The 24,979-nt window shown below is 28.8% G+C and overlaps 1 protein-coding gene across 1 annotated transcript; it reads left to right on the top strand.

Annotated features, from left to right (window-relative positions):
• The first annotated feature begins 2,449 nt into the window (after window positions 1-2,449).
• On the top strand, window positions 2,450-23,726 carry LOC119688487. The gene is made up of 7 exons (XM_038103163.1): window positions 2,450-2,538; window positions 13,503-13,817; window positions 13,925-14,174; window positions 17,221-17,389; window positions 17,451-17,591; window positions 17,651-18,258; window positions 23,708-23,726. The coding sequence occupies exons 1-7, from the start codon at window positions 2,490-2,492 to the stop codon at window positions 23,724-23,726; spliced, it is 1,551 nt and encodes a 516-aa protein (XP_037959091.1). The 5' UTR covers window positions 2,450-2,489.
• Window positions 23,727-24,979: the final 1,253 nt, after the last annotated feature.

Below are 24,979 nucleotides of genomic sequence, written 5' to 3'. Positions count from 1 at the left end.
ATTTTGAATTTTTTGTGACATTTAGTTTTATGTTTGTTTTGCAATTCGTTTTTTAGTTTTGCAGTTACTTAAGTTTTAAAAGTGTAAATACTTTAATTGTGCAATTAACAGTAATTGCTATCTGCTAATTGTGAAGTCTAAATATTGTATAATTTTGTAATGTAAGCAATTGAAATATATGGTATGTATATGTATGTATTTGTAAAAATGGAACCCTATTTTATTTGCACGAACGAAGGGCATTGATTTTTCTTAACTTATTTTCCATGGTTTGTTTTATATTTTCGGTTTGGCGTTAGCTTTTTAGATAATTTATACAAAGGTGTGAGTAGGTGTGGGAAGTAAAACGTACGTGTGACATAAGCACAATGCACAACTTGTGCACACATTGGGAATTCCACCCTGACACCAAGAGCATAACAAGCACTCGTACGCGCTGTTATTGCATACTGTTGTTGCTGTTGAGCCGTGATATGATAACTACGAAAAGTGCCGTGCCGTGCCGTGTCGAGTCAAGTCGCATCGACTCGAGCCGTGTTGTGCTAAGTTGAGCTGAGCTGAGTTGAGTTAAGTTGAGCTGTGTCACGGCATGGCAAGTGGCATGTGGCAAGGCATTATGTTATGTTAAATTTTGTGTGTCTGTTATACTGAATTGCTGTCAGTCAGTTTGGCGTTATGTTTGTCAATTTGTTCATACGTTCAACTGACTGTTGTATCGTATAACTGAGTTTACCTGTTCACATTCAAATGTGCATTCACATCTATGCATGTGTGTGTGTGTATGTGTGTGGGCTTACGTTTATAAATTTGTTGCGCTCTAAACGTCTTTTTGCACACACTCGCACACACACTCACACACATATGTAAATGAAAGCTCATATGTCCATATGACTCAGTATGACTGACTTGTTCTAAGTTGGTCGGTATGTTCGGTTGGTAGATTGTCGTTGCAACTGTTCGTCTGCTTGCTGATTTGTTTGCTTGTCTATTTGTAACATTCAATACGTTTCAATTTTTTTTCCTTTTTTCCTTTTTTTGGTTTTTTGAATTTATTTTTGCTTCTGTTGCTGTTGCTGCTGATTTTACTGTTTCTGCTTCTGGTGGCTTTTTTCTGTTCACCGCACAAAGTACTTTGTGTTTTGAATTGGATTGTTTGGACTTTACTGCTGGTAGCCTTTTATACTTCTTTTTACTCTGCTCTGCTATGCAATGTTTTGTTTTTGTTTTTGTTTTAGTTTTCGCGCAAAGCCAGACATCGTCAGTCGAAACGGTCGTGACAATCCAACCGACCCATATGTTTGTTGTTGTTCATACATTTGTACTGCGCGCTGTTGTTGTTATTGCCTTTATTGCAAGCTTACACTTGGCTTGCCTTACCATGCCTAGCTTTACTTTGCCTCTTTGCGTCGTCGTACTCATCATCATCAACATCGGCATCGTCGTCATCGTCGTCGCCGTTGTCGTTGCCGTCGTTTTCCTCGTTTTCGTCGTTTTCGTTTTCGTCGTTACCATCGCAGCCATAGTAGAAGTAGTAGTAGTAGTCGACATACAGCAGAAAACACAGAACATCACAGCACAGCACAGCACAGCACAGTACAGAACAGCAAAATATAGCATAGCACACACAGTACAGCAGTACAGCAAAGCACAACGCAACACAATGCAACATACATACATATCACACAGAGTCAGTCAGGATATTTAGAAGAACAGCACAGAACACCAAGGATATGATTCAGTAGTGATTTAAATTCTGTTAGTTCGTTGTGCGACTTCTTGGTGTTTGGATGTTTTTGCTGGTTGCGCTCCACTACTGGCTATTATATTTCTTTGACAGCACTAAACACCATAGCACACGGCGGAAAAATAAAGAACCGATCAGAACGGTTGATTGGTGTTTTTAAGTTTCGTACCATTCATACGATTCGTACTTTCGTAGTTAGTTGTAATCAGCGTAAACGTGCGTGTAGCTGTCTGTGCCTGTATTATACCTCCGCCGTTGTCTAAGCTGTTACTGCGGCTGACACTGTGGCTGTGGCTGTGACTGTGAACGCGAATGCTACTTTGAAGGCGACTATTGTGCCACTTGTGCGTGTCATATGCGGTGTTTTATTTTGTTTTGTGTGTTGTAAATATTTCGTAAAAGCGTTGGCGGATGTAATTTATTTGGCAATTGCTGCAACTTGTCGTGTCATCATTATTTTGTTGCCTACCCATTAACATACTCAAACACAACAATCAACAAACAAATAAATTTAAAAAAACAAAAAAAAAATATTTTAAAAACAACAACAATAACAATAATAACAATAAAGGCAACAAACGTGCAATAAACACTTGTTTGAAGTTCAAAAAAAAAAAACAGTGTTTTAAAGATTTTACAAATTTAAACTATTTTAAAAATATTTTTGTTATATAGTAATAAATAATTCCTAACAGTAATTTGTGTTTAATTTGGTGACAAATTTGGAATTTGTTAAAATGACAAAATGACAGCAAAACGTGATAAGGATTATGCCAAGAATAAGACATCAACTGGTAATTATCACACTTAATACTATGTTTACACTTACATTTATTGCTGTACATTTATTTAGTTAATTGTGAAAGGATAAACATATTGCAATAATTATTTGGTTTTTACATAAAATAAATCCTCAGATTTTGTTTTTAAAAAACTTGTAAGATTGCCTTTCTTAACAATAATTAATCCAAAAATTACCGATAATGCATATTAGGAATTTCATTAAATAAGAAATTTTTAATTACTTTATTGTTGTTTTTTTCACGTACCTGACAATAAATTTATTTCTGAGAAACCGATATTCGGACAGAATATTCGGACAGACAGAATATCTAAGCCCATACAAAAAACTTCTTTATATCAAGAGATAATATAAAATAGTCCTTATAAAAGTCTACTACTTTAAATGTCAACCTAACCACTGCGGCCATTTTGCAAATCGATCTGGTCTGCGTATGAGCAACATTAATCCGTGGTATTACAACAGGCCAAATAATGAGTTTGAGTGAGCTTTGGACACAAGGCCGCCACGCATACCTAGCTAAATTTATGCACTCCAAAGGATAGTGATAGGTATTGAATAATACCAGCACGTACCAGAATTTTATCAGGATCTTTACTTAAAGATCTTTATTCAAGATAAAAATATGAAAAAAATTTGAAATCAATCAAAAAAAAATTTAAATTTTAGTTATTTATCTACCATAAAGCGTATTTAATATTGGAAGACAGTACTGATATTCAAAATATCAAGAAATTAAAAATCTTATTTAAAAAGGAAACCAAAATTGTTTGTTAATATAGGTGGAAAGCAATTGAGGCTCTTGAGACCAAACTTTTTTACTGAAGTCTGAGTCTGGCGAGACTATCACAGTGACACAGAATGTGTGCTGCTGTTTTCTTTTCTTTGTGACAAAATCTGCAACCTAGATTCGATAGATGTTTTTCGATTCCACAATGTCCAGTGAGAAACTCTGTAACAAATCGGAAGCCATTTCTGTTCAGTATTAGAAGCGCCTTAGTTCTGACTTTTAATCGATTCGAAATGAATTACCATATTTAGCTTGTCTGCAGGCAATTACATTATCTCAATCAGTCTGCGCTGCTCTTTTCAGCCATTGTTAATTTTAAGTTTCAAAAAGCTCCATGAAGGACCGCAAAAAATTTGTAAATACATAATTTTATTTTCCTTCCTTGATTTATATATATGGATTAGAACTTAAAAGTTACGAGGATATAAAAAAATCTGAGTAAAACAAAATATAGATGGCTTGTTCTTGCAAAATGTTATAAGTTTTGATTCAGTCTTAATCTAAACAATTAGAAAAATTGTCATATCCTAATGACAGCATATTACATCCATTAACACCATATTAAAAAAAATTCATTACATAGGTACAAACTGCTAGACTGTTCTAAGAACCATATGTTAAATATCCCTATTACGGATTGGGAAACAAATCCGACAAAGTGTTGTCACATATAATATCTTCAATATCACTACTGGTGATATCGGACAAACACTTGAGAAAGGGAGACTCTAGAGTAAATAAACTCTAAGCAATGTCAAGTGATAAGCAGTCTAAAAGTTAATTAGTGAAATTTAGTTTCTCATTTCTTTCGACCCCTAAGTAGTCAATATGCCTGTCTATTTTTTTACAATAACACAATAGCACAAAATAGTAACTTCCCAGTGGCTAAATATATTTATTCAATATGGTATAGGAAAAACTTACTTTGTTAAGAATTTTACAATTATGATAGGGAGAACCCAATACAATGTTATCAACTCAACTGTATATATGTGTTATAAAATAATACAAGACTTCTTGGCACAACAATCCGAAATACAAATGTACAGTTAAAAGCAAAGAACCCACCGAAAAATGGTTTTAAAATTGAGATTATCTCTAAAAAGAGTTATGTGACTGTGTCGGTTTGAATCGAAATATAACAGAGTTTATAGATAGAACTTTAAGATAATTTATAATAATTATTTTTTAGATACGTAACAGCAATGTGTATATGTGTAATAATTGGGCTAGTTATGAAAATTATATTTCTTAATGGTTTTTATTATTTTTCTTTTTTGTCTGGATCAAATATCTTTTGAGCAACCTTTTATTCAAATCAATAGAATTAGGGGAAAAAAATAAAAATTGCAGCTGATTTAATTTTTTTTAAATCTTCGTGGTTTTAAATCCCAATTCTCATATAATTTATTTAATTTAATTGTACATCAAGTTCTTCTAAATCCTTAAAACAATATGTTTGTTTATGTACTATATAGCTGTCTGCCTTAAAATTTTTGTACATTCAAGCAGATAAAACTAGCAAATCGGTAAAATTAGTTTTTAGAAATGAGAAGGGCTTGAATTTAACTTAAAAACATTGATAATCAAGAATGACTATCAAAATATTACACAGATCCTGGTTCAGGAGCCACAATGGATATATATACGTTGAATTTACCAATTGTTTTTTGTTCTAACAAATTGAACCTTAGACTAATAATAACTAAACACTCCTATTAGACCTGGTAGCAGTTAAAGTCAAAAATACATGTCATAAATCAGCGGCTCGTTTATGTAACTTTCTCGAACGATTTTTATCACTTTTGACAAACACTTCGAGTAACTAAATGTCAAAAATGATAAAAATCGTTTGAGAAAACGAAGTGACAAAGTTACATATACGGGCCGCAGGTATTGTTATCTTAATCACGACTAAAATCAGACAATTTCATTAGCAGTAAAAGTAAATTATACAAAATGTATAATAATATATAAGTCTCTTGAGCTATTTTCCATTATTGATGTTGCATCTAATGGATAATATCAGTAAGTATGTACTGGAGACATAAAAGCTCTGGTTATCTAACATTCATCAACTTATGTGTACAAGTTTTTAAACTAAGTACATGACAAATTGAGGATTAAATTCCAGTTATAAAATATCATCCATCAACTAGAAGTATAGAAATAGTATAATTGAAGACGAAATCGACGACCTAGTATCCCTCGACATTTTTCTGTGAGTTCTTAAATTTGCTGAAAATAACAGGCAATTTGAGCATTATAAAGTCTTGTGTAACTGTAAGTGCTTAAGCTTATCCACTGAAACTCGCAGTTTTTTTAAGAAATTATTTATCTCAAAAATAAAAACTTCTTACTACTTGCTAAAAAATGATTACCTCCATCACATTTTTTAATTCCTACATAATGAAAAATAAGAAATTAATAGAAACCTTATAACCATTAAATCATCTCTTATTTCTGAAACTAACTATTACACCTCAAGAAATGACTATAATAACTATGCGATTCTATCAATATAAGAAATAAAGAGCGACAGCCTCTTAAAGGTAAGAAATTAGAGTGATAGAAAGAAAACTTCAACAATTTGTATTTATTTCTAGTAGTATTATTTTTATTTATTTGTTTAATTTTCACCATACAATTGAAGTAAGTAAAATCACAGCAATAAACTGCTGAAATAATAGATAATAATATAATAATAATTTAGTAAAGAAGGCTCTGATCGCCTTATATTGAGCTAAAGATATGAGCTTATCTGTTCTAAATGCTGCAGCCATCTTAGACATCAATTATTAGTGTAATACTAGAAAATAGAAAGACAATAGAAAATTCTTTAAAATATTATTCTTGAAACAGTCTATTGTTTTCTACTGATTTTTTATAATATACATTTAAAATGAAAAACCATCAATGCTGCCACTATTTAATAACATACCATATCAATTCACAACCAAAAAATCCGCTTATTTCCTATGCCTTCTAGCAAACACTTTCGGTGAGCTATAACTTATATATCTACTATATAGTCAATTTTTTTGTTAAATTCAATTCATATAGCTAGCCAAAATGCCCCTAGATGTTGGTTATGAGTTCAATATTTTTTTACTTTTCATTTTTGCAATATTATACTTTATAGTCGGTTAAGATTCTGCATGAATTCTTTCCGGCAAGCTGAAATACAGACATCAACATCATCTATATGTCCATTTGTTAGTTTCACGACTTTTGAACAAGTCAATGTGATTAAACAATGACAATGTCTTTTTATCAATACGAATACATCATTAATTATGGAATGCAATTTTGAATTAATCAGATTTAAATACAACATCTATATATATGAACTGAGCTTCAAATTTGACAGGACACGAGTTTGATTTCTGGTACTTGCAGTCTCAAAAAAATTATTTACGAATAATTAAATACAGAAATTATTTCCAAGACCACTGATGATGGGTATTTGGTAATACTTGAAATAGCTGTATGGTCAGCCAAAAATTCAATTAATTAAAATAATATAAAAATGAATTTTTGTTGTTGTTCACTATTGTTCGAAAAACTTTTATAAGAATTATACATATATGTGGCATTCATCAATTGATTATGAATAGTTCTATATATCTTTAAAGAGTATCTAGGCTTTAAACAAATCAAATAAAATTTATTTTCTCATTTTCGTTTTGTTGTGGTTAAAAGTTACTAAAGTTGAAAAGATCAACATGAATTCCATTTTTCTTTATTAACTTAAAATGCTACCTGTTCCACTTAATATTTCTATTCACTATTTCGATTTTAGTACTTTGGTTTTGAATAAGATATACAAGAAGACATAAGAATTTAGTAACTTTTTCTGTCTTATTTAGCATTAAGCATTTTGGTGTTCCAACTTTCATTATCTCATTTTCTGTACTTTTTTCAATGCCTACTTATAATATTTTCTATAAAGTGAGAACTACCACAATTTCACTAGTTCATGGTACATAATACCATTCAGAGGTAGTTAAAGTCCTTTCGAAATATTTATTCACTACTTTAAAAAAAAATTTTTTCTTTCGCTATACTATTCCTCGATAAACAATTCCAACCATACCAATTATGATCTCATCGCAATAAAATATGTTAGTCAAAAGCAGCTATAGCATAATTTCTCTCTCTACTAGTTTTTCATTAAGTCTTATCGCTTCGTCAAGTCTTATCAAGTGGCAATACAATATACTCGACATAAGCATATGTAGGGTGTTTTGGAAGAGGTGAATAATTTTAGATTAGAAGAGGACTGAAACGATCTCAGCGAATCAAAAAAATATTTTGTTATTAAGTGATAATTTTAAAGAATATTTAAGATTATATCTCACGAATAGCATTTTCAATATTTGCTTATAAAACTGCAATTGTTATTGTTTTATACACTTAGAAAATACTTTTACAAAAATTGCTTTACAGGCGAAAGATTAAACAATCTAGGAGATACTATAGTCATAGAGCTATTACTTCAATAATTCGAATTTATGTACGAATGTATGTACAAATATAATATGTAGCCTAGCCTCTTTGAAACATAAAGGCGTTAAAACATTAAGTGACATCTCGATTATTTTTATGTTTTAAGCAAATATACCCCAATTACAGCACAAGTCCACAAACAGCACCAAACAATATAGTTTAGAGAGTGCATCGGCAGTAAATGGATTATCTCTGAATTTTCTTTACTTAATATGTGACAAATTTTGAACTAAAAAATCTACTAAGAATAAAATATGCTTAATAGCAGTTTAATGCAAAACTATAAATATTTTAAGAAGATTAATTTTAGATATATATATATTAATTTATAAACGCTGCTGGTGTGCAATTTTTAAAATAATGTAATGTTATTTTGAACCTATATAAAGAAGACCCTGTACGTGTATATAAGATATAACACGTTTTACTGAAGCAATTAAGTAATATATGCCGGGTGCAATATAGATAACTTTTAGCTTAATTTTAAAATTGAATTAACATGTCCCACTAGTTCTCATGTTGTTACAAGACATGTACTTGGTAAGACTCTCTCTTGAAACAGACAGCTGTTCGAATATACAGTATTTAATTGATCTGGGGTATGGTTAGATCAGATGTCATAGTAGTACTTGTAGTATCTCTACAAGTATCTCTCTGCTCTAAAAGTCTTATATAACTTTCCCTTGTGTTCGAAAAAGCAGCAGTCAACATCTACCGTCATCTACTATCTTCAGTAATGTGAACAATCGGTTCATAAAAACTTGTATGTTGTAATTAAAATTTCGATACACTATACTATACTACGTTTATAATATTTATTGTATTTTCACAATTTTTCCACTTCGAAAGACTCAACGATCATGTCTTTTCAAATAGGATTTTCGTTCAGTATTTATTTTTTATTACTTTTTAAGACGATTTCAACTTATTTGAATCTGTTTAAATCTTTAAAATATGTAGCACTATAGTGATAACCCTAAATGAATTGTAAAATTTACAACTCCCTCCAATGAAAACAAACCATGACCTCTCAAACAATGATACAAAACAATGACAAACCATGATATACTAAAAGAATGAAAGATGGATTGGTTATCTACCCTCAGTAATCCGTAAGTTGAGAAAAATGTCTTCCTAACAACAATTATTTAAAAAACATAAAACTCCTTCTTGTAAAATGGCAAACGTAATGAAAATAATATTAAGGCACCGAAAAGAAAAATTCAATTCGAAGCCTTTGGGCTAGACTTAAGCCTTTATAAAGGGACAATCGAATACTGTTTCCGTGGTGACAATAGAAAATATACATGCATAAATTTTTACAAACCTTTCTAGCACTCTAATTATCCTCCAGTGTTCAAAGTATTTTGCATAATCGAATGCATAAATATAATACAACATACTTGTATAAATTTACTAAGTCAACTGTACTGAAACACCCTTTAAAATAAATGTGGTGCTGGCATTAAGCAATTAGGGACTGGCACGCGCTATTCACAACAACACTTTTTGTGTGGAAGTGTCCCTTTAATACGTGTATTCACACTTAATAGCTTTAAATTGCCGCACAATAATTGCAACAACAACAACGAGAGTAACAACGACACACAACCATAACTACTACGAAAGCATGTAGACAAGCGAATAAAGGGTATATCAGCAGGTTGTCGCATTTTAATTGAAATATTTGAAAACGCTCACTGCATATGCACAGCGGTGAGGGGTGGGAAATGTGTTGGTTTGCGGTGTGAAAATGACTTTTATCTGTGTGTGATTTGTACGTAAACCGTCCGGAAGGTAGGTAAGCCACTTAAGTGCTACCCTCTGTACAATTTCTCTTTATACTCTTTATGACATATTAGTGAACTCGTTCGTATTCGAATTTAGTGTGGCCCTCTTGTAATCGCACCTCGTTTTACGTCTTAAATACGTTTATACTGTAGTCACCCAAACTGTCACTGTAACTGCACACTAACTTTTATATGAATGGGTTTATAAAAGTCATTTGATTGAAAAGTTTCAGTTCTAGACGTCATAGTAAAATTTTAGTATAACTAAAGTTTATTACCAGTCTACTACTTTTTCGTTTGTTTTTACAGATACAGTAGAGGCTCACAAATTAGAACTCTTATAAATTCGATTTATCCAGAAATTAGAACCAAAAAAATGTCAATACTATGTATGCACTAAAACCTCCAAAATAGAACTCTTGGTTCTATTTTTTGAGCAAATTCTTCTTTCTGTTTTTTTTTTAGTTTTATATAAATTAGTAAGTAGATAAGTATTATTAAAAATAAGAAAATAAAGGAGGGTACTCCCAAAATGCGCACTTTCATGCAAGTTCAAAACGGATCTACATATGAGTTCAATACCGATAATGATACTTCAAATAACATTGATGACGTCCACAATCTCACACCAAATGTGTCTCATTCTGGGACGATTGAAATCTGCACTCGCTAATATCTTAACAAATTGTTGCAAAAAGAATGACTCGTTTCCTACTGATCATATGACCTGGCCAATCTTTTAACTCTTCGTAACGATAACATTGTAAAAAATTTGACTAAACATACAAAACAAACAAACATTACTGAAGAATTGATTTCAACTGTAAAAAAAACTTTTTATATAGAGTTTAAATTTTTTGATCGTTTTTTATGTATGTAAATAAAAAAAACACCCAGAAATTAGAAACTTTTCGCAAATTCGAACTACCCGAAAAACCAACTGGTTCTAATTTGGGAACTTCTACTGTATTCACTTAATTATTTATGAGCTTATATTGATTTCAAAAAAAAACTATACAAAACTATATATATATTGACAGATAATAATGGAATTAATCCTTAAAAGTCTGTAGTTGTTCATCTTTATATAAAAAAAAAATCACAACAAGGTCTTGGAAAAACATAATGTATCTGACACAACTATATTTTTGTTTTGCTCCTATTGATTTCTCAACATAATGCTCCTTTAACAGTATACATTTGATCTAACCTTTCTACTTTATTCTGCTATATTTTTGTTTGATACTTATTGATTTCTCAATGTAATGCTCCTTTAACAATATACATTTGATCTAAAAATTCTACAAAGTATTTAAAGATTCTTAAATATTAATTTTGTTTTTTGATTCGTCTCCGAAACATCCTTAAGGTAGAAAACTCATTGTTATATATTATTATTATTATTAATTGAAATCATAATTACAAGTTCAAAGAGTTTTAGTGAACAGGGACCTATAAAAAACCACGCTTTTAAAAAATAAGTACTTAAATTTGATGAAATGATAATAATATATCTGCTTAAAAATTAAATAAATTTTCTATATCAAAGCCAAGACAGTCTTTTGCACAAATTAACTCTCTCCCTCTGAAGAGACTAACTGAATACTTTGCTAAGAATGTTTATAATCATGTTGCAGATATGACTTCATAATAAATTACTAACATTCCTGGTAACATTTTATTTACAAGGTGAGTTCCAATATAAACAGATCTTTTTATAAACACAAATCTTTCGAATAAATTCTATGTCCACAATGCGCTTTGTTTTCGTCAATAATTGCATTTTCCAAAAAAAAGTCAATGGAGAAACTTTTCTAATGCATTTAACTACTAATGGATGATTTCTCTTTAATCACGTATTTTTTTAAAGTACAGTTTATTTCCGGAAGCACTTTATAATTACTTAAAAATTAAAAATTAATTTCATTTGATTAGTTTTTGACTAATTGATTTTTTTATTTGTTTTTAATTAACGAGTACAAGCTATAAAAGTAAACGATTTGCTTCAATTGGCTTACATCCGAATTTAATGCTTTGAAGACCCTCTACCCTCTGTTCATCTCTTAATTTTAGAGTTCTTAGATATATATTAAATTACTCAAGGTAATGTTATAATAATGTGCTGTGAATTTCTAAGTCAATTGAAAGTTTTACATTGGTATATAAGCACCATATAGTAATAGTTTCTTCTTGTTTGTGATAGTTTAGTCAGTGAAAGTGTCAATATTTCTAATTTTCAATATTAACATTCTTTTGAAGACTTAGTTTCCAGGCTTGCAATAAAATTATTACAATATTCTAAAACTAAAATCTGAAACCTCTTTGAAGCAAAACTGCATTCCCTTTTTTATAATAAGGGTTAGTATCTGATTCATTATTGTATACCTTTTGCAAGTTTCGCAAAATAACTGTAACTATGCAAAGTACCTTAACTTAACAAATGCTGTCATCTACATAAATACCTTTATACTGGTATGTGATGTGTCATAATATAATAATACAACCAGTTACTGCAAGACATACATTAAGGAATTAGACTTGAATACAAGTATATCAACCCATTCAAGTAGAAGAGAACCAATCTAGCAAGTCTATAAATTTGACTGTGTCACCCTAAAGGATAACAGGAGAGCTCTTTCAGGTTAGAAAGAAAAGAGGATTAAAAGTTTTGGCATCACTTCCTAGACAATGATTGGCACGAAAACTTAAGATGGAGCACTATAGTTACTTTCTCATCTACACAACTACAAGCCTGACTAAAATCATTAAAGGATAGACCAAATTTAATTACATGCCATCTTAACGCGCATTGGTCTGTCGGTACTAATACCGTTGTACTGTATTGGTTTCGCTATAGTTAAAGCAGTTAATTGCTTTGAATATTAACCAATTTGGACTAGGTGAGTCTTATATACTGACAAGAATATACATCTATACAGGCTTTCATTTCCGAAATTAGAATGTACTATGCATTTTGAACAATTTATGTAGCAGTCAAAGAAACCGAGCATATTAGAAGAAATATACTTGGCATGATGACAAATGGGTAACTAAATACAAAGAAAAAGGAAGCGATATCGATATATATTCGTATTACGAAACAATAAAATGATCCAAAACGTTAAATTGTTAATCAACAGATTACATATAAATGGTAATTACCGCTATATAGTTTCTACTATGTCACCACTAGAAAATATCTGTCCAAATAAGTTCACGTAAAACGCAGATCTTGTTCTCCATAAAAAGAACATAAATCAGAAATATATACAGACAGCAGCCTATTTAAACTAATGATTGAGTAAGAGACATTTGTAGTGACTATATCGTGAATAAAAAAACACAACTGTGAAACAGTGCAAAATGGATTAAGTACATAAAAAACCCACACTTTTTGAAGTACAAGCTTTATATGTATATTCGTTGAAGATTTCCTACTTTTATAAAAAACTATACTACATATATGTTAGTGTATATATGTGTTTAAACATACATATATACCATCTATATATACAATAATATTAAACAGTAATAGTATATTCATGGAAACTAGCATTCCATAAGCTTTAAAAATGAGTCACGAAAATATACGAATAGATAGATTCGATTTATCGGACTAATCAGGAATATATAGGGTTCATTGAACATCTTTCTCCTTGCAAATTTAATGTATCCTATTTTATAAGATAAAGATTATAAACGATGAAGTGTATTATATGATTATAAATTCTAAATTTATAGTGGATTCATTGAGACCACAAGATTTTAACATTTAAATCAATAAGTTTAAATCAATATTTTTTTTATTTTTTTGTTGACAATCAACTTATCGTAAAATACAAATCTATTTATACTATTAACCTTCAGGCATAAGATTTCCTGCTGCCGCATCATCGCCAGACACGAATAACGCAAAATCCATTAGTCTAGTCTCATCATCACAAAATGCAAATTCAACTCAGGATATAACAAAGCGTACAAACAAGCCACTCATGGAGAAACGTAGACGTGCACGTATCAACCGCAGTTTGGCCATACTCAAGAATTTGATTATGGAATCAACCAAAAATCAAAATTCCAAGACAAACGATGGTCAAACAAAGCATACTAAACTCGAAAAGGCCGACATACTTGAATTGACTGTTCGCCACTTTCAAAGACATCGAAATATCGATGATCCGAGTAAGTATAAGCAAATTAACTAAACACAATAAACCAATCATTTTCAGATATAGGTTATACTAATATTAATTATTAAAATAATATATTTTAATTGATTGTTGTTACAGCTGTTAATAAATATCGTGCTGGGTATACGGATTGTGCTAGAGAAGTAGCTCGCTATCTGGCGACACCGGAACCGCCCCCAATCGCAAACATGCCTGCTTTATCAGACCCAGCAGCGCAAGCGCGCCTCTTACAACATTTAGATAAATGTATTGCTGAAATCGATACGGAAATTTGCCCCATTTCAGCTGGTACATTTGTTAATAGTCCCTCAAATAGTTCATTTGACATGAATGCAGCTCCTAAGAAAACGTGAGTACCAAAGTCAATTTTGTTGAATATATTTTTTTAAAAAATCAATAATTTTATTGAAATTGATAAAAATTTTTTTTTTAAATTTATTTCTTTTTCTTAAAATTTTCTATTAACTATTCCCAAACCTCAGCGATATCTCCAGTTTTAGCATTGGCCAGACTCTCACTTTTATAAATCCGTCTAGCTGTTTCTAGTTCGAGCTTCTTCTACCCACTATTACGAGGAATTGTAGATTCAATACCGCTTTCTTAGCTAATTGATGGGGGTTCATTACTGCCTCCGCTCAACTAACTATTCCTAAAACTTTAATTTGTTTATTTCTAAAATTATTTTCATGTTTTTAAACTAAAACAATATGTATAACTTACTTTTAAAATTTTTTATTTTTTCATTATAAATATATATAACTTTTCTTAATTAAAATGATTAAGACTTAATTAATGATTAAAATGATTAAGAAAAGTTAAATATATTTATAATTTATAAATTTTTTTTAAATTAATTTAATTTTTTCAGTTTTTAGAATTTTATTTGTTTAAATTATATATATATATTTAGTTAAATTTATATTGTTATAGTTTTTTTCTAAATTATTAAAGTTTTGTTTTTTTGTTTAAATAATGTCTTTATTAAATTTTTGGAAAAGTGTGTAAATTTATTTTATTAAATTTAATTTCTTAAATAAATAGTTATTAAATAATAAATAAAAAATCGCTTCAAAAACTATAAAAAATATTTTTTTATTCTGCTATAATATACTTCGTCTTAAATTAATTTAAAATTATATTCTTGAATTGTTTTAATTTTATTCCAAAATCAATGTTGTTTCCATTTTAAAATTATTCAAATATTTTATCAATAATTTTATATATCATTAAATTATAAAATTAATTTTTTACACATAATTATTATTAATATTTGTTTAATACCCTTTTTATTATTGTAAAATGAGATATACTATATTAATTATTAGGCAAGTGACTTTAAGACAAATAAGTTGATGTCCATATAAACGATATATACATATAAATATTCTTTCAATACAAAATTATTACAAATTATTATTAAATTATTATATAAAAAGAGGTTTTTCGAACAATAGTGAACTACAACAACAAAAATTAATTTTATATTATTTTAATTAATTGAATTTTTGGCTGACCATACAACTGTTTCGAGTATTGCCAAATACCCATCATCAGTGGTCTTGGAAATAATTCTTGTTAAAATTTTTATTTATATATATAATTCTTATTTGTATATATAATTCTTTTTATATATATATCAATATTCTTTCAATATAAAATTTTTATTTAATAATTATTATTTATTTTTAATTCCGAATGTTGCTAAAAAAATTAAATTACCTAATGGCACATTTATTGGTTAATATGTTAATTTTGTATTTTTTTCTCATTTTTTTTTTCGTTTTTAATGCTGTTAAGATGCACATCTGCATCTACCGATACATAATTTATAATAATTTACTTGATTTTAATTTGGAGTGGATCCCACTTTGACTTACCTGACCTTGTTCAACAACTGAACAATAAAATTCAAATTGCTACTATATATTAATGATATGATTTCTCTACGAAATTTTAATATATTTAAGTGTATATTGTTATTTTATGATTGCAAAAAAATTTTATTGGTTCATATATTTCATATTTTTATTATATAGTTTTCATTTTTAAAATAATTCAAAATTTTAATAATTTTTTGCATAATCTCTTATACAATCAGCCGGTCATTATAACTAGCAAGTAATTGGTTTTATCGCTTACCCGCTAACTCGTCTAATCTCTCAGCCGCTTAGCCCCACATCCGCTCAATGCTTGTTCGCACCTTTTTTAGGTTTGACTTACATTACTATACACATATATCAGAGGTCGGTATTTTTATTCCTTGATGCTTATTACTAAATGCGTTTTAAATATACACACAGTAAAAACTTATTATAATATTACTTATTTTATTCGTTCTGTTACTGCTAATTTGATTGAAATATTATATACACAATAAAAATCTCAAAGTAATTTAGATTCGAACATGGCACAGTGACAGTCCCACTCCCAAGTGAATTTTGGAAAACGATTAAATATTTTAAAATCTATTCGAGACTTTATAACGTCTTAAATCTGTAGTGAAATCTTTATCCATTCAGTTTTTGAAGCTTCCTTGAACACATTGACATCTTGATCTTGAACATTGTTTAACGGATATTGGTGGTTAATGCGTTGACATGTTCACTCTCTCACTGAAGTATTGGAAAGACAGATATGTCTTGGTATTCGCATTTACTAAAGACCATCAAGGCATTACAAACTGTGACTATTCGAATGTCTAAATTTTTATATTATGAATCTGTAAAGTAAAATTAATTATTGTGTTAAATATTATCCTGTTTGGATATCTTAGCATTTTACTTTTAGCTCGAGTGGCTTCAATCGTAGATATAGTTTCTTTTTCTCGACTGAAGCTATATATTATAACATTGCAATTTAACTCGAACAACTTCAGTAGTAGATATAGTTTCTTTTTCTCGACTGGAGCTCATAGAGCTGTGTAACCCTATACGATGGCGTGCGATTGGAATCAAAAGTCATTAGTTGTTTTTCGCTTAAATATTCGAGCATCGTACCATACTATTACTTTTAAAATCCTTAACGAATCAATTTTTTTAAAAAACCTGAGACGTAAATGCATCTTCAAGCCCCGAAATAATAAAATCAGCTATCATTAAGCAAAATATTAAACATTGTTAACACAGTATTATCACCTAATAACATAAGTTTAAAGTTAATTATAGTTAAGTTGAACTACCTTGAATGATCTTAAATAAACATGTGTGATCCAATGGGAATCGAACAATACCACCACACCTACTTCTGATGATGTACAATATTTAATAACAATCTTAACAGCCGCAAACTATTTTAACTGGTGTCAAAATGCACATTAATAGTTCTTTTAAGAATATATAACCATTATGTTACTTGTCAAAGAAAAATTTAATTCTTTTTTTGTTATATATTTGCAGTCAATCTGATGAAAACTCATTGGATTTCGGTAGTCAAGATTCGAATCCGTTAGACTTTAGTAAGGCAACAGCGCATGTACCGCTAGCGAAAGCTGGCTTTGTATGTCCGACTGAAGCTCAAGTAGTGCATTCTACTATATCTCCTGTCTCGGAACATATGACCTCACAGGTGAGAGTAATAAGAGATTTTCAGATTTCTGTATTTAACTGAAATGACATTTTTACTACAGGATGAAAATAACAATCGTGGTCAGCAAGAAACTGTACTCAATAACAGTAACAATAATAACGAGAATATGAGACAGTTGGTAGGTGGACTAGCTGGAATGATCAATGTTAATACAATACAAAATTTTGAGGAACGACAAAAAGTAAGTAAAACTGTTTTCATAAGCTACAGGCGGCTTAAGACATTCCAGAATTTCTTTAGATTTGCGCAAATATGTTGGAAGCAAATAAGGAACTTAAAGTAAGTGATACAAACGGTGGGATATTGGTATTACCACCGCATTATGTACAACTGGCTGCTGCACTAGGTCTAAACGCACAATCTATTGTTGATCCGATTGCAACACGTACTGATTTCGAACGTTTAATCGAAATAAATCGCGTACAACCGCTTGCAGCGCAACTCGCAACAAATAAGATAAGCGCATTTAATGTGCCGGCATTGGAAGCAGCACATGTTGCTGCCACAGCCTATGCAACGATAGCTAAAGAAACTGGTGCGACCTTACAAATTGAGCGTCCTGCCTCAGCAACATCAGTTGGTGCATCAACATCGCTAAGTTCGTGCACATCGGAAACGAAGACAGCATTGCAATCACCGGAAGGTACCAACATAACCGAATCTATTGACAGTCCACAGAGTATTGGCGTTGGTGTTAGCGTACAAAATCCAAACAACCTCAATCGTTTATTACAAATACAAAAACAAATGGCGGTGACAAGTGAAGTTATTGTACGACCACCACATCCCGAACAACAATTGCAGCAACAATTGCAACAACAACAGCAAATACAACAGCAGTTGCAACAACAGCAAATACAACAACAATTACAACAGCAACAAATGCAACAATTACAACAGCAGCAACAACAACAGTTGCCACAATTACCACAATTACCACAACTGCAACAGCAGCAAATTCAACAACAAATACAACAGCAACAATTGCAACAACAGCAATTACAACAACAGCAACAAGTGCAGCAACAAGTTCAGCAACAACAACTGCAACAGCAACAATTTCAGCAACGATTACAAATGCATTTACAACAGCAAAAGCAACAACAAGACGAAAATATGTGGCGCCCATGGTAGAGTAAGTTAAAAAAAAAGAGGGAGAAAAAAATATTCTGCACTAATATTTCAAATCGCTCTCTTTCACTCGCTTACATTTTGTATAGTACTCAAGTAAGAAAGATGAATTGTAGATTTCACAGCTTTTTATATACCAAGTATTTAGCTTTAAATACCCATATTTATTATTAATTAAACAATTTAGTAATTAACAATGAATTTATATTTTTACTAAGATGTACTAAATATGTACTATTGTGCTTACAAAACAATTCATTTCATATATTATTAGAGTAATAATAATAGTAATATAGAAAATTAGTTGTTTCACTAAATTGTTTCATGTAAATTAAAAATAAAAATAAATATTAATGTTGTTATTAATTTTTAAGAAATTTAAAAATAATTCTATACTAAGATTTATTAACAAATGGCCAGGTATGCAATTGAGTTTATAAAAAGTGGGAGTTAAGATTTCTTTGCGAACAACATTTGTAATTTTATCGTTTCTTATCTATATTATACCATATATATTGTATATTTTCAACATTTTGAAACCTTTCAAAAAATCTGATTATCCTGAATAATTGGTGAATAGAAGAACATAACTTTTTTGTATTCTACCCAGCGTCTACACTGGCAAATTTTTGCCAAAGTTATTGCATACACTATTAGTTCCAATTATACCCACACATTTTTTTGAACTTTCCAAAAAGTTGCAATAAAAATTTCTGTCCTAACTTTTTTTCAAAAATTACGTATTTCCAGTCGATTATTTGAAACTTGCTAATTTAGACGTAAGGCTAGAACTAACTAACTAAAAATTAAATAAATATATACTGGTTCGCTGGTGATCAACATTTTAAAGTGCCTAGTGCATTGCTATTTTATATACATATGGTATATATTTTGTTTTTTTGACTTCAATATGATGAATAATATAAAAACTAAAAAACATATATTTAAATGCTAATGATATAATTTGAGAGTATATAATTATATATATTTTATTATGCAAATGAAATAAAAAATATTTTGTACTAAAAATCAAACAAAAAGTACTGGTGAATCCATAAATGCTCTGAAGTACTTACTGATCATTATATATATCATGAATATTTAACGAGAGATTGATCAAAAAGTAACGATAATTCTATATTTCTTATTAAAGTGTTTATTAAATTTTCAAAATTTTATTCCATCCCTTTAAAATAATCTCGCTTCAATATTAGATAGATCAATACGATCATATATAAGTCTGATCCTGACCTTATTCTGCATTTGGCCTTTAATTAAACTATTGTGTTACTCACTTGTGTTACTTTCTGTGTTTGAGAAATAGAAGAAAATACCTAGAGTGATATTATAATTTGCTATTAACTGTTAAATAAACAAAACTGTATTCTGTGGTTTCGGCATAGATTTCATTGTCACTTGTTTCGTGTCTAAGACATTCATAAACATCAGTTTTCGTCATTCCTAAGATTTCAACAATAATCTCCCGAATTACAACATTTCTGATTATATATATTTCTTATTATATATAATAATAGTTCTTATTTATTATAATAAATAAGAAATCATTATAATTTATTAATGCAAATTATATATTATGATTTGATGATTTTGTTTAATCTTACATTATGCGTATTGTTTTACCCATTAATAAGACAATATGATTTTTTTACTTGAGTTTAGTTTGCGCTCTCCAATTAGTTCTTTCAAAGTTCCTGATCGTTCCGCTACATAACCGAATTCTTATGTCCGGAGAGATTTTCTGTATAGTACATGAAATTTTTAGCACTCTTCGATATACCCATTATTTTATTATTCCATTATACCCATTATTAATTACTCAAGCTGCCGAGTGCGTAGATAAATACTAAGAATAGAAGTACATATAATAATAAGTTTGTATATTTTTTTTTTTTTTTTTTTTCCAAAAAAAGGAAGGGTTGGAAGTAGTCTCCGCGTCACTGCATCCTCGAGGATTATTGTGACATACTCACTTCAGTTCCATAGACGAGTAGCAGTTAAGAATGCCAGTATGTCCTTTGGAGAGATGTTGCCTACTTCCGTTATAAGCGGATAGGCAATGGATAAGTAACGAAGTCTGAGTCTTGCAAGACTATCACAGTGACACAATATGTGTTCTGCTGTTTCCTCTTCTTCGTAACAAAGTCTACAGCTAAGTTTGTATATTTACTAATTGTTTTATTATTTCTTATTTTTATGAGTTTGTGGTAGTAGATATAGCAATATGTTATAGTTGTTTAATTCCTTCGAAACCTATGTGTATATTGAAGAAACATAAGTAAACTGCAACGTTGTCACATTTCGTTTATGATTTCTTAGTCGGTCATATATTATGACTTATATTTTGGAGTTATTGATTGATCGTAATGTCGAGAGAGACTGATGGTTGGTAAAACTTTTCCTTTAGTAGAACAATGAATGCCTCGATTTGACCTCTTTTTTGTTAAGTCATCTACATATCTTAAAAAACTAATTTTGGTCACTTCCACAAATATATCTTCATCCCAACATAAATATACATACATATATTCCAAATTTTAAAATCAAGATGGATAATGTACTCGACGTATATAAAGCTCTGCTTAGTATCACCTTCACTTTTTATATTATATATAATATCGAATGTGAATGAAAAGTGAAGTGCAAAGAGAATTATTTTATTATATATTTATTATAATTTATAAACAAAATTAATAGACTTTTCTTTCAATATCATATTGAATTATCTTAAATATATTATATTCTATATATATGTTAATATATATTTATTTACTAAGAAACCCCTTTTACTCTTAATCCTCCCGTCAAATATATTTATCTAATAAATTTAATTTTTTGCTAACTTAACTTAACAAATATAGTTTTTACGTTTAATCAAAAATTAACAATTTTCAAGTAATTAATTTTTTTAAATTTTCTTGATTTTGTATGAACAAAATTATTATTTACATATAATGTAAACAGTCTTATCAAATTTTTTTCGTTTAAAAATTTTTTTGAAAAGAACTCAAAAAAAAAAATATTGTATGAAATACAATCAAATTTAATAAACTCTTAATTGCTTATTATTGCCATTTTGATAATATATAAGATTATAAGAAATCAATGTTTGTAAAGGTTATAGAATAGATATATATTGTATAGATTAAAAGATTTTTAAAAATAGAAAAATGCCATGTATGTGTACACCGCTTCGAATTTATTGAATATAAATCTGATTTAAAAATATTTTTTACTTTTTTAATTAGATATACAATTATGATATAAACTATTATTATATAAAACATTTATACTGGCACATAATTTGGGTCTTAATATTTAAATTTATATTAATTAATTTATAAATGTTATAAAATATATATAAATATAAATTACAATAACATTTCGTTTATAACACACACATGTAAATTGAATTAAAATTCATTCATAAATATCTATATAATATTAATTTCATTTTTGTATAAAAGAGTTTTTATGCATAATATATGTGAATATGATGTTACTTGAATATTTAATTAAGCATATATACTATATATAATATAATAAAAGTGCATATAAAACAACAGCAATGTAATATATAAATAAATATATAATAGTAAGAAGTACTTTGATTTGCTTATTGTAAAAAAATAAATGAAAAAAATTATCTTATTGTGGTGAATATTTATATTCACTATGTGGTGTACTAATTAATCCGTAGCGGTGATTAAAATTTAAACGCAGCAGAGTTGATGTGCATTTTAAATGTTATATAAAATTATTTTTGCAATTTTCTTAACAAAATTATTGTTGTTAACTATAAAGCACTATTTAATTACAATAATTATTCATTGAAAAGGTAATAAGAATTTTAAAAATAGTCAGAAACCGATCGAATAATAATAAAAAACTACAACAAATTTAAAAAAATTATTAATATACTGAATGAAATAAAAGTAACACTTGATAAAACAATAAATTTATATACAATATATAAATAATATTAAATATAAATATTTCCAAAGTGTGCCAATGCCAAAGAGACTATATTATTTATAGAACTATATATGTGTGGCAATCTCTATCTTTATGTACTATTTACCTAATACCAAATAAATATTAAAAAAATATTTTCAATTGATATTATTATTACTATCAGACCAATGGAGTAGGTTTATAGATTTTAAAATTGCTATCAAATTAGAACGAAAAATTACATTGTGATTTAGAAAAGTATTAATGTTAATAATTTTGTGACCAAATAATTTTAATAAGTGTTTATTTTTTTTTATGAAAAGTATTAATTTAATTCTTTTAGTTTTTAAGTTCTTAATGCTAAAAATCGTCGTTAAGAAGTTTAACGACACGGTTTATTCGCGTAGGTATGCTTAGCCATTGTCCAGGGGTCGTTGTAATTTATTTTTTTATTTTTGAAAGTCAAAGGCAATTTGATGGATTTTATTTATTAATTATTATTTATTGAACAGAAAATTTAAGAATCTAATAAAATTACAATATACTGTTAGTTTAATAATTTGTTCTCTGTGATTATTTCTTGGAAAATAATCGTGCTTTAGTAACTGGTCCGGACGGTTGTATCTATGCTCTCAATCAGACGACACTTCTCTTGTTAGGCTTGGTGTTTGGAGAAAATGTCATTAGCTGGAAATTAGAACTTTATGCTGGTAACTCAATACTAAATTCAAAATGTACTAGTCAAGATGTATGATGACTACTTTCACACGATTTACATACAAGATCTACTGGTCAAGATGTATGATGACTACCTTGACGCAATTTACATGCAAGATCTACTGGTCAAACTGTATGATGACTACCTTGACATGATTTACATACAAGATGTGTGATGACTACCTTGACACGATTTACATACAAGATCTACTGGTCAACATGTACCTATGATGACTATCTGGACACGATTTACATACAAGATCTTCTAAAAAATCTCTACTGTCTTTTTTACAAAGATGTACTACTGCCTTAAAGAATATTGAAACACGTGAAGTCTTACAGCTTATCTAGCGTTTATTTATACTCATTGTATTATATTTTTAATATTAATTAAAATATTATATTTTAATAACATTAATTATTAATAAAATAAAAAAATATAATATATAATTTTTATTATAATATTTCATAATTCAGATATTATCCAAGTAATTAACTTCTTTAAATCTTTTTGATTTCATATAAATGAGATGATAATACTACCCAATTATCACGTTCCCATCACAGTACTTCATTTTTCTCTAAACTCCTTCTTATTTTTAGAAGATCTAGATTGTTGACGGTAGGAGTTGCAGCATCAACTCTATGAACAATATATAAATCTACTCAAAATAAAATAAGAAAGTTAACATAATTAAACAAGAAAGTAAACATAATCCAAGCAGTTCAACTCAGATTGCTGGAACAAACGGGTCTGCGTTTAGAAAGCATGGAAAGCGATATTGGAGTATCTATTTCGATCTGTCTTGGGCAATTGGAAACACTTGTATAACATCTTGACGAATATGGTTGATACTTAATACAAAAAGTCAAGGATGCTACTCAATTTACCAATATCTAAATATATATCTAAAATCGTGACTTTTAAAACCAATCACTGGTTATTTGGTAGTTACGCTCTTACGATGGCAATTCCATCTTATGAATATTGTAGAAGTTGAAGAGATGAAGTGAAACTATAAAACAATTCTGCAGTTACCTAAGTATTTATCTTACTTAATCATTAACTCTCTCATAAAAATATTCAGTACCGAAATAATCGAACCATAAGTAAAATAGTTAAGATCCCGCTTTAAACAGTGGTAGTATCTCAGTGATTTTGGTTAACTAGGTCTAATTAATGTAGTGTCGAAAATATATTCACAGAAATTTGTTCTATTAGGAATCCAGAAAATTATTATCATTTAATTCATAAGCTCTATAAACACTATAGATACTTTAAATATAAAATTTAAGTACCAGATATATAAAATAAACAAGTATGGCGCCATATTTTCAAGATTTAACGTTTTTAGAACTCAATGATCAAATAAATATATTCATAATGGTATTCTCTTCCTCTAATCCATTTAAAAATTATAAATTTTTGATTAAATATTAAAATATTTTTGATTAAAATATAACCTCATCTACGTAAAAAAGTTTCCAACTATACTTTCTTTTTTAATAATATGTCTATTTTATAATACTCTTATCAAAAATAATTAGAAGTTTCCCAGTATATTAGAAATGCACAAATACTATAATAATATAATATAAAAATATTTTAAATATTATTTGAATTTTTTATTAAAATATATTTAGGGTCAAATTATCGATAGATTAATTGAAAAATATTATCTTATTTTATTTCACTATTCCATTATATTAATATGATTTCATTGCTTTACAACCTTGTTAATGCACATA

This window comes from Teleopsis dalmanni, chromosome X (genome assembly GCF_002237135.1).
Source record: "Teleopsis dalmanni isolate 2A chromosome X, ASM223713v2, whole genome shotgun sequence".
NCBI classification, from domain to species: Eukaryota; Metazoa; Arthropoda; class Insecta; order Diptera; family Diopsidae; genus Teleopsis; species Teleopsis dalmanni.
The sequence above is the reverse complement of the archived record's forward strand: the minus strand, read 5'-3'. Positions and strand labels throughout refer to the sequence as shown.